The 15678-nt window shown below is 33.8% G+C and overlaps 1 protein-coding gene across 1 annotated transcript in view; it reads left to right on the top strand.

The window, feature by feature from the left end:
- The first annotated feature begins 382 nt into the window (after positions 1-382).
- The window catches only part of LOC100645971 (low-density lipoprotein receptor-related protein 2), a 38930-nt gene continuing 23634 nt past the window's right edge, over positions 383-15678 (top strand). The window contains exon 1 of the mRNA XM_003403094.4: positions 383-1023. Within this exon, the coding sequence (XP_003403142.1) occupies positions 861-1023 (163 nt within the window). The 5' untranslated portion in view covers positions 383-860. The remainder of the gene's footprint in view (positions 1024-15678) is intronic.

The raw sequence follows: 15678 nt of genomic DNA, 5'->3' as shown, positions 1-15678 counted from the left end.
TTTGTATCTATTTTCAGATTGGATTCAAATTTTATCAATATGATCATGGAAGTCTTACCTCATTGCAGTGTTAAGGAAATTTCAAAATGTTTTATATAACACGTACAATATAAGCATCAAAGTTTTCTGTGGCAAGTGTACGAATATTTTTTGCATTACACTGTACGCATAGAGGAAATCGATCGTTTAAGTTGACTGCTAATCGATTATTTCCAATGATCGCCTTTTACGTCGTATTTAATATCCATGTCACAACGTTCACAGGTATTCGCTAGCTAAATCCTATCTTAGTGGAGGATTTGTCACACGTGGTCCTTAGAGCCCTTTCACGCGCATGTGCGGTGACATCAGTCTCGAGCCCCTGTAATCGGCGCGTGTACACGCTTCGAAGTTAGTCGTTCGCTGACCGCGGCCGCGTTGATGTTGCGCGTGGGAGCCATGAACTGAATCCGAGAGTAGCTCGTGCTCTTTTCGCGTTCTTTTTTTTTCTTTTCCTTCGTCTTCCTTCCTGTACCAAGGGATCGTATTTGCTTTTCGTCTCGAGAAGAGCACGCACGCGCAACAGATAGTTTCTGCAACATCTGCTAACAAGTGTATTTTACAATCAACGTTTCTTAACCCTCAGAAAGGAACTTACAAAATTATCGCAAGTTCTGCGTTTCGAACATTCTTCATTATCTCGTACAAAACACGTTCTTCTCCCACTATTCACATTGTTTTGTATATTTCCTGATTTAAAGTGTATTTAATAAAGTACAGTTTCGACTCGAGTCGAACGGTGTAACATTGTAAGAATCTTGGTGCCGGCAGAACAGTGGAGACAAAAATTGTGAGAAGTGTGCGGTGAGCAGGACGGTGCGATGGCAGTGGCTGCGGGGCCACGCCGGCCACGCACGCTCCTCTTCGGTGGTAAATATTCTTCCGGGAATACTTTTGGGACGAAGAACCTGTGGTCGATCCTCGATGGGCTTCCGCTGATCTTAGTCTTAGCTGGTGTCGCACAGGTTGCCGCCCTCAGGATGGGTAAGTGAATCTCCATTTCTTGGATGGTTGCTTCACACTATTTACTTTTAGGGAAAAAACTGCTCGCGATGGTATCCCAATTAACACATTCAATGTGGGGAAGTATTTTTACAATTACTATCTTTCAGAATTACGACCAGAAAAGATATTTTTTAGTTAGTTCTACTTAAAAAGTGGCTAGAACACATGTTAGATTATTGAGAAATATCTAAGAAAAGATGATATCGATCTATGCGTCGACTTCGTATTGAACATGTTAATTTCTTGCTTCGCAGTTTCATGACATAATAGCAGTGTCTCAGCATCATAGATTAGGTTAAACTGGTCAACTTTGTAGACAATTCCAATAGATTCGAATGAGAAATAAAATGAAACGACGTTATATTTTGAAAATTTATTTTTATTTTGTAAAACAAGAGTAAAGTCAAATAATCAAAATTGGTAAAAGTCATTAAACTTTGTGTGTAATTACCAAGATTATCTTACATATATAGAAGAAAATTTGTTTAAAATTTGATTGAGATAACGATGTTTAGTTATTAAAGTAAAATCCCAGATTTCATAGTAGGTATTTAATATGTGTGCCATTTGAATGCTATATTATTCTCGTAAGATTTTCTATTTAAGCCACGTGTCCCACCCAGTGGGACCCATATTATAAACCCATATTATAAATACAGCTCGAATGGAGAGCTCAATGGAAAATAAGAGGTCCACGCGACATTAAATCTATTAAATGAACGTTAATCTATTATAGTCTACAAAATAGTATCAGTTTCGAAATTTTGTAACATTATATATAGGAAATCATTTGTCTGGATCGTAATCATAATCCGTGCCGTGATTGTCATTTGATATCATAAGGCAAGGTGTAAAATTCGTTCAATTTTTATACGAAATTGCACAGCAACCTGTTCGCGATCACGAGCGTCTGCGCATACATACCGCGCATAGATCGATGTTTTTCGATATGAATCCTTGTGACTTCGAAAGAAACCGTTAAAACGTTTAATGACAGCTATCGAGTTTCCACGCATGTAGTTTTATGTGGATCTCTCTTGTTTTTGCAATATTTTCAGAATAGTAGAATGATTATTGAATAGCAGCTTATTTTAGTCTTGAATTTAGCCTAATGAAATGATTTTTGTTTGGTCTTATGAATCTTGTTTTCATTTTTTCTTTTTTATCTTATTGAACGTTGCATGGTAACAATTGCGTGCACAAAAAGCACAAATAGCTAACCTATCAACTATTATCGTTTATTACCATTCTGCGAAGTTTCATGTTTAATTATCAATTCTACAAAGTCAAATATACGTACACACTCTCGTTGGCCTTTGTTCCGTTGGATGAATGAAGATTTGTTTGCTTTGATGCGCAAGAAATAATTGAATTTCTTCTCTTCTTTCTCTCGTGTGTGGTTTACTTTATATCTCTCTGTCTGGGAAATCGCATGGTTTTATGGTTGAATATTTTAGAAGTTTCTTAGAACCACATAGTTGATACGCAATCTATCAATTGAATCTCTAGTTTTCTTTTAACATAACTCAGGTTAATTAATCTTTTAGGATGATTAAAGTAAGATAAATTTCATGGATTAAAAAAATTGTCAACAATGTGAATGATTTAGATAAGAAATAACATTTCAGAAAATGGTGTGCAAATACAATGTAATATTTTGCAAAAATTAAATATTATGGTGTGATGTGTATATTTTAATTTATCGCGGCTCCCGCAAAGTGTGCAAAATATAGAGGATTCGCGTGGCAATCAACATGTTAAAATAATCTCGTTCTCTTTTCATATGTGTATGAAAAATATCCCGAAGGATGACAAACAGTTGATAATGCGAGAAAAGAGCTGATTATTGTGAATGAGGATGCTAAAAAAATTATAGGGTGATGCAACCGTTGATGACCTCAAAATTACTTTTATGACCCCTTTCAAGGCCATTATTACTCTCGATATTTAAACATGTCTTTTAATTTTCTAGAAACGCGTATTTATTTATTGTCTCTGCTTTGATTAATTAATTAATAACAAATCTACTTAAGTACAATTGTACAGAAAGAAGTTTTTTAGATTGTTCAAACAACCTGTTTTCATCTTATGCATATTCTTTGATAACTTTTGAATTTCTGGTTTTAAATGGAGTTGGTTGGTTGCAGCGGCGTGAAATTTTAGAAATGGTTAGAGTGGTCATTCTCGATCTAATTCTGGTTCTGTTACAAATGCTATACCGTCGAGATTGCGGTCGTTTTTGCATCGAGGCATCTCCGGCCACTGCTTTCTCTGCTCCCCGCTAGGTGTACGACTTATCGCATGTGCTTTTCCTCGGGCGTCCGACTTTTTAAAAATCCCACCTCGCATGAGAATGCAGTTAACGAATCGAGTTGAATTTACCGTTAACCCCGTTGCTGCTGCGACTTTTGTTCAATGTAACGCGATTCTAATCCCTAAACTGCGAAAAGTCACTGGAATTTCGTAATCATTGAAACCATCGAATCTTCGCTTATTAAATATGATTCGCAGGGTTATAAAGACAAGGCTAAGAATTTGCAAAGTAAAAGTATTTTAATCTTTAGAGACCGCTAAAAGTTGCTGGAATTTTGAGATCACTGAAACCATCGAATCTTCTTTCAAATCTTCACTTGTTCAATACACTTCGAAAAACTATATAAATCAAAATAGAAATTTAAGGGATAGGCAAATTAAGGATATTCAAATTCATGTTTTGTCACATAACCTAAACTTGTAAATTTTATTGTACGAATGAAAAAAGATATTTGGGCATGTTTTTTTTTTTTATATCTAGAGTGAATTTATGATCAAATTAAGACGCTCCTTTACAAGGAAGCAGAGAAAAAAGCGCTTGTATTTTGGATACAAAAACAAGAACTTTGCGCGTTTTATTGCCCGCGGATATGGAATGATATATATATATATATATATATATGAGAGGAAAAGGAAGAAGATAAATAATGACCTCGAGATTCGAAGGTAGTTTTCTGTGAAAGGTAAAATGTACAAGTTGACCTTTCCGGGTAGCAGTAGTTAAATTTAGCAGTATTGCCGGTCCTGTTTCTGCCCAAGCACGATGCGATTAATAAAAGTACACCAGAACAACTCAATCGTTAAAAATTATGAAAATTTTTATTATGAAATATACAAAATATATATATATATATGTGCACAGCGCATACACATACACATATTTATGCTTGGTCAACGAAAAATGTCAGTTATTCGGCACAAGTTGTTACACCATCTGGTCACATGAAACTCGAAGAAAATGCAGACGGATGTAAAACAGGCAAATATTTGTAATGCGGTTTTATTTTTCTTAACAAACATTGCTTATGAATATTAAAATGTCTTATCACCCGAGAAATAACGTGTTTTGCAATACACAATTGCTCACGAAAGTAATTTGCGCAATTGCAAAATTTTTTTATAAATATATCATCCGTATTATACAATACATTTTGAAATTTCATTAGCGTTCTAATGAGATAAGATCATCATAATTATATTGGTAAAATTGATAAATGTATGTATGTACATGGAGTTACAAGATATTGACCCAATAATATAGGAGGATCAAATTAGTTCGTAAAATTCAATAACATGAAATATTTGAAAAAAGATGAGTAAAGACAAGTAGATAAATATGTAGTACGTAACACTCGTAATATGGCGCTAGTGTCGTCACACATGAAGATTTTCTATGGAAAGCATTTGAATACTTTCCTAAGCCACTGTATGCGTGAAATCTTAAACGAGGAGTGGGTCATCCGCCAAACTGTCTTGAACGTTTCGACGCGTTTTCTTATTCTCTAATCCGTCCGGAAGGCAACGAACACAGTCCGATGATCGTTGCCGCAAACGAAATAAACACAGATGAATGCTGTGTGGCCACGCAATCTTTACGAAACCGGTTCCACTTGTAGCCTTAGTTTGCGTGTAAACCGATCGTGATTTTTTTGAGAACCGAACGACGTGCTCGTTCTACACAAGCTCCTCCGTTTCTATTCGATGATTTCACGTGAAATTTTTTCACCAAACCGTAAAATATAGCTGTATGATTTCAACAGACAAATTGAGGTTATTATAAATTAGTAATTACTTATTTCAAATGACAACTGAAAGATCTCGAGATTTTGAAATACTACTCTATCGGTGAGGTTTTCCTTCCTTTTCGGATTTTTCTTCCCTTCCTTGGAATTAGATTTTATTAAGTACTCACTTGTATGATCGAATGATCGATACGATCGAGGGCTACCGTGACGCGCTGCATCTAATGCGCTATTCGCACAGGTCCAAGTTTTGTGGAGAGAGAAAAACCGGTTTTTCGAACTCGTAGTAAACACGACGAAGGAGAATGCTCCGAATTCTCGAGGACTCGCATACCTTGAGCTTCTTCTAAGCTTTGTTTTATATTGCTTCACGAAAATTTTCCTTCTTAGTAGAGTTATACTCTAAAATCTCGTAATTGACCGCCATCTTGGTCCATCTTCATTTGGTGTCATTATATATCACCGTTAGTAAATTGAACTACTTTGCGAATGTACAACGAAAGTTATCATTATTGTTAGATCTTTATTTTATTTTCATTAAATTTGTTAACCAATAATAAAGCTGGGTTTACATTAGTCCAGTCGCTGGATGAAACGATTATATTTCAGTTGATTGACTAGAAATCGATCAATGTTTACATTCTTGAAGTGTTAGATTAGAAACATTACTACGCTTCAGCCAGTACTGGATTAGGTCGTCTATATGTTTCCAGTAATGCTGGGGATGAACAGTCGATTGAAAACTTTCAATACAGTCGTTGGACTGGATTGTTCACTGGAATGACGGTACTGTACTGAAATGAAAATACTGTCCACGCTATTCTTGTTACGATTCAATGCTGGATTGGATCACTGGACTGGAAAGTTACTGAACCAATGTAATCCCAGTTTAATTAAGTACAAGGCTCTATATGCATAAGAACCCTGTAGAAATATTCTATGTAGAGTCAAGGACAAAATATAAGTGGATAGATAGTGGAAATATGAATGAACTTTAATCGAACTAGTACTAATATTATATATTTAAGTTTTATTTATTATATTATAATACATACATTATTTAGTAAAAAATCGCGATTAATATTTGTGTAAACAAGCTGTATTTAACGAAACTTCATTGAGACTTACATTTTTTTTTACTTTTATACTTATTTTTATTTATGGTAAATGATAAGATGAAGTATGAACTTGTGAATTGGTATAATATTCGTTAGGTTCATTAGATTTCTTCTAGGAAAAAAACCTTCTCTGTTGTTTCTGTAAATGAGTAAAAAAAGTATCGGTCCACATACATATGTAGATCTACCGCGCCTACCGGAACCGATAACACGTTGGTGCGAATCGTGGATTTAAATGCCCCGGCCTTGAAAGGTTAAACGTCAATTTCGAATAAATGATAAATGATAAATCGGCTGAGGTCAGTTGAAAACCTTTGTAGCCAGATAATTGAATTTAAAGATCAATGAAAATGTGTATCACTACATTAGAACGTCTTAATCGTACACTTGTCTAACATATTTCTATAAGTTAAATCATTAGTTTAATTAAAACTTTCTTTTACGGCTTTTGAAATGAAATTCCAATTATAAAGAAATGTGATGTATGCACGGGATTGTGTTTTGTATTCCAGAAGATCAGTGAACTATTTAAAGACCTGAAAATATGAAAAAAGATCCGTATAGTCATGTATCTGAGTAACTCGATTCCGTTTAGTATAATCGCCATATTGTATTTCAACACGCACCACGAGACGAACGTATTATACTTTCCGTGTTCTGGGAAGCGAATTAACGGTAGCTGGACCAACAGATTTTTCAGTTGAAATTTTAATAATACTTTAAAAGATGAAGTCTAGAGACTATAATATATCTAATTAGAATTTTGATATTTTCGTATGCAATTTTGGTAACTAGAACATCGCGAAATATATAAATAATATATATAATAAACTTTGTGAAAAATTGCACATTATTCAATTTCAATAATCATAACACCGTCAAATAGAGTTTATAATTAGTATTTCTCACGACTATTAATCAAGATTATTATTGACAAGGTTTATTTTTTATTTCTAGGCAACGGAATACTTTTTTATTGAAAATCTTAATGACCGGATATACATATTACCTTGACATATTGAACTTAAAATAGTGTTATTCTCTCGTTTACGTCAATTACATTGAAATTTTACAATGCAATATTATTTATTAGATAAGCATTAGACAAGCGTCTATTAATATAGTGATTTTGCGTTGTATCACTAAGAGAGAATAAATACGTAAGTACGTTTTATCTTTCTAGAAAATGCGCCAATCGTATTCCAGTAACGTAATGACTGTGACAAATAAGCATTTCCAAACAAGAATTGAACTCGTTTCCAACAGATGAAACGCAATGCGTTTAATATCATTTTCATTATAAAAGTAATAGATGAGACACGATGCATCTGACTTCAGTTTCGTTAAAAATATAATAGATGAAACGCGATGCGTTTAATTTTGTTTTCATAATGAAAATAATTATCAAAATTAAATACATTTTTCTTCATTCATATACTATCGTACGAAGATTAAGATTAAAGTGAGCTATGTATCTACAACAGAGGAGGAACTTTCTCCTTCTTTGGAAGAAGAAAGAAGGAATTAGAGCTTACAAACTCAGACAACTCTCGAGTGCAAGGTGCTTGGGTTTCATCGACCCACTGATTCGTGCTACTTCTTTTTCTCGTGCTAATAACTGCACGCGCATCGTGCACGAGCATCTACCAGCCTGGATAACAATAAAATACGAATAGCACGCAATACCAGTTAATAAATCACTGGCTAAGAAACATCCTTCATTAATGTAAAATACTCTTATTTAAATTATGTTTAATTAGACCAATAGAAATCTTTAATTAGCCTTTCAAATAATTCCTTTTTTAGAATCAGACCAAACGAGTGCTTTTTGTTCTAGATACCTTTTTTTTGCTGAAAAATTAACTGGCGTTTTCTAATGAAATAATTTAGTCGAGGTTCTTCAGCGATCGTGAATTTAATGATTTTCCATCGATGTACCGCTATCCTCTTGTGTATTCAGGAAACATCGTTTCCTTTGACCTCAAAGAAAAAAACGAAGCGCGTCTAAGCTGGGACGCTAGTTTATTTAGATTAGTGAAAATATTTTTTAGAAATCCCTAGATAGGATTTTGTGATACTTTCTCCTTTTGTTTTATTTTTAATAACCTTCAGTTATTACGTTTCACGTATAAGTTGTGTCACATATAAACGACTGCTTGATCGAATAGATGTTTCAAGCTACTAGAATCAGTTCATTCTTCAATATATACTTAAACTATATGCATACGACTTCTATGTCGTAAAAACCGTTACTACCAGTCGTAGTCATAAAGTATCGGCAACTGTCGATAGCCGGTTAATAATAATGGTAACAGCGAGCATTATATGAATCTAGGTTTTAATAATATTCGTTTGAGTCATTAATCAAGTTTTGCACATATTCATATACATAAATATACAAATATTTTTATAAAAAAATTAATCAAAAATTCAGATTAGGAATCTCTAGATAAACAGGATAATTGCATCTAAAAATTATTCTTTTGAAAACTTGACTTCTTTATGGTTAGACAAAAGCATTAGGTATAAAGAATATAAGAAATTATGGATACATAAAATATGTAAACAACAAAAATATAACATATATAGGGAATATTTATTTTAGACACTGTACAGTTATGTTGGTAATATCATATATTCTACATATTCATAATTGTTTGTATTTTCTATATTTATTTTTTCTACCTAAATTTCTCAGAGAGTAATTTTTAAATACCCTATTTCTCTAGGGACCTTTATTAGGGAAATTAATACTTTATACAGAATAAGAGCATATTATATAGAGAATTGTAAAATTGTAAATGACAATTGGTAAAAGAGGGCGCGAAGTTTAACTGTAGCGTAGCACGCTTCTTTAATATTTAGTGCATAGACGTTGCTACTAGTAGTATAGATGTGTATGTATATATGGCATGTGCGAAGCCATAACGATTATGTTTACTTTAGCGTTTTTTTTTTCGAGCCTTTCACGGTCGATGGACTGTGTGAACTTGTGACAGGTTCTTCGTATTAAAACGGACCAAGTTTAATATTTTCGAGAGAATTTATAAAGATCGTAATTATCGTTCACTACGAAAAAGTCGGCTCTGTTTAAATCTCGTATTTTTATCAACAATAAAACGCTTAAATCGGTATATGGCTATGCTCTCAGCCGTGCAAAGTGTGCCATTGCGAATTACTCTCCACTCTGGGTAAAAACTAAGAGTTCGAGAAATTTATTCAGTGAAATGGTGTTGTTTAGTATCTCCGTACCCATAAAAAATTGATTCTACCTCAAAGTCACTTCTTGTAAGATTTTTACATTTTAGAAGCTGTTTCATTGAAAACACGTAAATTTACGGAAGCCAATAATCTCTTAAGTATAACTTTCTCAAAAATGGAGGCCCATATGAAATGTTTTTCAAATAAAACTTAGTTTCTTTAAAACATCATATATCTCATCAAAATAAAATTCACATGGTTCAATGTACTTTCCCAATGAATTATTTCACTTAATTCTTCAAGATTTATGAAAATTGTCATTTCTAAAATCCAATAATTTTTAATGAAGTTATTATTATTAGTTTGCCCGTGTATAGTTTCTTTTAAAATAACCTGTATATTAAAAATTTGCTTTTAACCCCCTTCATCTATCAGTGGTATTCTTTCCAAATTTAAAACAATAACAAAATTTTGATATTTTTATTATAAAACCTATGACCCAATAACACTGTTAATTAATACAATTTATGAACACAAATGTCGTATCAAGTATCTTTATTCTCAATGTATCTGACAATTAATTAGAGGACAAAATTGACGATACTGCTCCATCAAATTCAAAATTCCGAGCATTGAAATGTCATATGAATTAATCTAACCTATTTGTGTATAATATTTAGATATAATTTAGATGCAATGAAGTCTCGTTATGGAGGACTGTCTTGCGGTGATTTCGTGGCAACTCGCGCAGGAAATGTTTCGTAGCGAAGCCGTCGTAGGCGAAATATCCTGGCCGATACCTACGGAGCCAAGCCAGGTTGGCAGGTTTGAGGCTGGCAGGTAAAGTCGGTAGGCGGATCGAGGTTCATTGACCTCGGCCTAGCGGCCGACCGGATAGCGGGACCATGCCTCCCCGATTCTACGTTCTCCTTCTGCCTTCTCTACACCTTCCTTCCTTTCCTTCTCTTTCTCTCCGTCTTTGTTTCTTTGTTTCTATGTCCCTGGTGCACGGTTCGCGTGTTGCGATATCGGCCTCGCGATTGCCGGTCTTTCGGAAACCGGTGAGAGAGGTTAACTCTCGTAAGACGATCTCCGACGATGTTTTTGTGTCTCATAAGAAACTCGTCATGGTATATAATTGAAACCACTGCACAGATGATCCCACGTGAAATAGCGAGACGAATTTGTGGAACGAAGTTTTTTCGTCGGCAACGCGTTTTCGAATAGACGGCATTTAAAAATTCAAGCTGTGTGCGCGTACAGTCGATTATTGATCACCAGCCGCGCATCGCGCGCCCATTTCGAAACATAATTTCCGCGGGAACGATAAATTAAAAGAAAAATTGTATTCTACACCTATGATCGATGTTTTTTTTACATAGCTACGTTACTTGGAATGATAATACTTATATACTTCGATATTTATGGACATACGGTAATTAAGCAGAACGTTCAATTACAGTAAATGCATTCTTATCTGAACGAGTAACCGATCAATTAAAGTCAAGCTAAATGATAAATCGGTGATTAGTGCATGTTATATATAATTGATGGATAGGTTATGCGCGCGATAAGTAAGTAAATACAAGGTTGAATGAACGATTGAATAAGTGCACAGACAAAGAGGATAAAAGTACAGCAGATCCCATTGATTCGTCCACAGGTCGATCGCGTGGGAAACTGCAACTTTCACCCATGGGATTATGAGAGAGCTCGGATCTAGCGATTCTGGAGTGCCGTTGACTGAATTGCAATTCTTAATGTCAGCATGCAAAGCTAGTATGCCTCGACCAGTTGATTTATCTATTATTTTCTCTTTATGTCAACTTTCAGTATACTATTGTATATATATACGTATGTATTGCATACAACGGATACATCCGATTATTCTGGGAACACTTGAGTGTTTATCCTCTTCGTCCGCTAATTGAACTCAACTTTGACGATTTAATAATCGCCACGATTCAATTTCATTCGTTAACCTAGCCCCACACGGTATAACAATTGCGTCAAAAGGATAAAATAGGAAACGATAGTACGTGAAAAGGTGAAAAAGTCGATAATGTAGAATAGCTTTGGATATCTTTGTTTGGCGCATTTCGTGTTTCGTTTTGTACTCTGAGCCGAACTTTCACGATAATGGCGGCTATCATGGAAGAATTATTCTAAAATTAGTCTTTTTTCTGGCCTTGCTGAAAAGAAAATAGCTCGCAATCGTTATTATATTTATCTACGAAAATAATGACTTTAAGCTGTAGACTGAAAAATTGTACAGTAAAAAGGGATAGGGGCAGCTATCTTAGAACTTAACCAGAGTCATCGTAAATGTGAATTGTGGCGGACGACCTGGAAACCTTTAGGAAGGCGCATCGAGCCACGATCGAAGAATATCAACGAGAAAGAATGCGAATGCCGGGCCTCGCGTTGTCTATTCAAGATTCTTGGCTTTTCTTTCCTCGACCCTAGAGACTCCATTGGATCACTCCTCCTTTCTAATTTACGAGTAACTATGTTTTTCAAAAGTCTACTGCAATCGCATATTCTATTATACTATAATACTCTATAATATGATACCTATGTATATAAGTTGTATAATTACAGAAAAGTATTACAATATATATTACTATATTACATTAAAAATAATATATATACTAACTTAACACTAACATTACCAGGTCAAATGAACGGTTTCAAAATTTAATTTGAAATTGTACATTCATTGTTATTTCTTTTGTTCATCTAACTTTATATATATATAATATAATACACTATAATACAATACTACAGTATATACCAGCATATTGCATTTGAAGTATTTATACTATTTTATTATATCATAATTTTAATGGATGATAAGCTACTGATGAATAGACCAACAGAAATGATTAGTGAAAACCTAACCTCAATATTATTAGTTTATTAGAAAGAAATTGATTTAATCGAATCAGCCTAGAGAATAGGTTGCATTGTGCAGTTTATATTTTAGCGAGGAGAAACGCGCGGTGCACATCGAAGGCTGACGATGTCGGCTTTATAAAGCGGAATCGGCTCTAACGAAAGGAAGTGCACCGCGGTGCGCTATGATGGTTGAAATTGGAACGGGCATACAATAAACCCTCATTGCTTGAAACAAAGCCATCTCGAGAGTTTGTCCGTGTTCTTTTTTATCCACAACGATTATTATCGATAATACTGAACCCCTTATACAACCACTGCAACTGAAATATTAGAAATCATTCACGTAATGCTGTATGCTGTTCAGTAATATCTTAGAACTAATTATGAAACTTATTAATAATTTACAGAATTAATAAAAAAAAAAAAAAACAAGTTAACCCTTAAATGGTATCATTGGGTCAGTGGAGACTATAGCAATCTAAGATTAGATTATTTATTTTTGGGAATTTTTGATCTAATTTAATTTCATTTAATTTAATATATAATAAAATTAAATAATTTAAATTCTGACGACCTGACATAAGTTATCATAGTTGTCTATAACCTAATGATACCGTTCGAAGGCAAACAAAAATTTAAGTAGTTTAATGGTATAAATGGTATAAATAATGCGATAAAAGGAATTAGAAAAATATTGTGTCTTTGTAGGATATTTATTGGGAAATTTTCATTAAGGTTAGGTTATGCTGATGAGTAGACGTTGGTCTAGTATTATAAGCCGAAAGTTCTGAGTGAATTGAGCAAGTCGGATCAACGAACGATGGCGACTGGTAGGCAATCGAGACGCACGTAAATAGGTGTGCCATTCAACCGTTCGACTCATACCTACTGTACTTGTAGTACGTGTCTACAAGGCCACGGAGAGACGAATGTTCGATTAATACCGTGGGTGAAGGGAGCTTCTTTAAGCACCGTTCACAATATTCTATTTGCTACGCGACCACTCTTCAACCCCTTGGGTCATTTCTTATATTTATTATCTACTTTAACCTATACACTTGAAAAAGAAACAAGTTATAAATAGATGGTTGATTTTGAAGCATTTATATGTCTTTGCGAACATAACTAAAGAAATGGAATTTAAATAGAAGTTTACTTCATTTATCAAGTATTGTAATAAATACTCTACTTTGGATGGTATATATATTTTGACGCCTTTAAATTTCCCATGAATGTATGAAAATCCGTAGCGTAGTTATAAATATTACAAAATATTTATCATCTCTTATACATTAACCTTAAAAATAATTAAATACAGATTTGTAATTTTTGACTGTTGCTTCAATCGTGTAAAAATTAAAAATCGCTACTGTAGGTAAATAGATTTCACATAGGACGACACCTATGTAAAAACCCATGAAGTTCGACAAAATTGTTCGTCGCCCTCATAAGGGAATGCTTTATTTAAAATGATTAAAGTTGTGGATTTTCATGGATTTATGAGAAATTTTAAGATACAGAAATGCACATAGTACATATAGTGTAAGTACTCACTGTAATATGTAGTGGGCGAAACAAATTTTTGTATAGACATCATTTTTTTTATTACGTACAAAAATATAAATTTGCATAAAGCACCGGCTCCCTAGAAACAACAATCGAGATGAATAAGTTACTTCGAATATAGTGAAATTAATTAATCTAGGGAAAGTAATTCTCTCCATGAATACCTGAAAGTTTCGAAAACAGCGCCAAATACAGGCACGACGTACGAAAGTATTGAGTCAAGTAAGAACTATTGTTTCGTTTTTATCTTTGTTTCTTTCGAGGTAAAAAGGTTAGCGATAGTTTTATAAAAGGATCGCATGACCATAAACGCTACGGGTAGTGGGAAAAATAAATTTAATGCCATTTAAAGGCATGCTTTCTATGAAACCTTATAAAGTTTCCATTTACAAAATATTACTTAAAGTACAGCATCAAAATACCTTCAAGAGAAAAAATAAACTCGAACTCTTAACTCTATCCTAAAAGACATATAAATTAAATTTGGTTTAACTTCTAGGGGAAAATTTGTATTACTTAACCTACACAATGTCATGTGTCAAGTTAATTTTTTATGTACATATAAAATTCCATTGTAGACTTAAAATATTTTTTCAACTCATTGTATAAATTAAAAATAATTAAAAGTAGTGATTAATATTCATTATTTCAATCTGCATAAAAATTTACGATTCGGTCCGATAAACACCGCATGCTTTGAACTTAATCGTAAAATTTAAATGACAATTGCGAATCCTCTATGTTTAGTGACTTTTTTCAACAGAATGATTTACGGTATTTGAAGAAAATACAGAATATTTGTAAAACGTTTTAGGCATTTGACAAAGAATATCAGTCGTGTAACAGATGGAAATTGAAGATTGAGTAACCAATTTATCTCTTAAATAATTTCGAACACGTAATCTTATTAGTATCGACGCTGAGGGCAATTGCATCAGTGGAGAAGACAGTGCAGCGTGGCATGGAATTAAGGTTGAACGTTCGCACCTTGTTTCAATATTCGATATATGTATATATATTTCGGGTCATCGTTCTCTTTCTTTCTTTCTTTGGTCATGAGGAATCTAGATTGGACGACATAACCAGGACAAGGCTGTATTTATCGGTCATCCGTTATATGACACGTCAAGATTCTTTGATTCCGTCGTAGACGCAAATTACCGGCTATTAAGCCGGCATTATGTTCCACCTTTTTTTACAGTCGATGTCTCGCGAGCTCTTTTCACGGCTGAAGTCACGAAAAAATAGCGGAGAGCTGACTTGAAACAATAAAAGATATTACATTTGGTACCCATTGTATAATAATAAACTCGATTATTTATTACGAATTTAAATAACTCGTAATATGGCGCTTACATTACGAAAAAGAGATTTAAAAAGAACTTTTGTGACACGAATATCATGTTTTTTGTATGTATACTATAATTTTGGTAAGACTTTAAGTATTGAACTTGTTCATATTAGGCAGGAAAAATGCAACTGGCCAGCAACAAGTCTCTATGTCAGCAATTAAAGATTAAGACAGATTCCTGACACCAACTTCGCCATGTTAAAAAAAGTAGATCATGACCGAGTTACTTCTGCCTTAATTTAATTACCACACCATAGATGTACTTATATGTGACTAAGAAATAAAACCATGGAAGCTACATATATTGTAATTGTAAACCGTCTTAATAGTGCTTCTATAGATCGTACTCGCAATGTTACAAGATTAGCCCTGAGTAATTAGACGCCTGGCTATATGTGTTCACATCAGACAGCCGGTGAAAGTGATTTCTAATCATTGAGACGTG

Source organism: Bombus terrestris, chromosome 16 (assembly GCF_910591885.1).
Source record: "Bombus terrestris chromosome 16, iyBomTerr1.2, whole genome shotgun sequence".
NCBI classification, from domain to species: Eukaryota; Metazoa; Arthropoda; class Insecta; order Hymenoptera; family Apidae; genus Bombus; species Bombus terrestris.
Note: the sequence above shows the minus strand (reverse complement) of the source record. Positions and strands in the feature narration are given on the sequence as shown.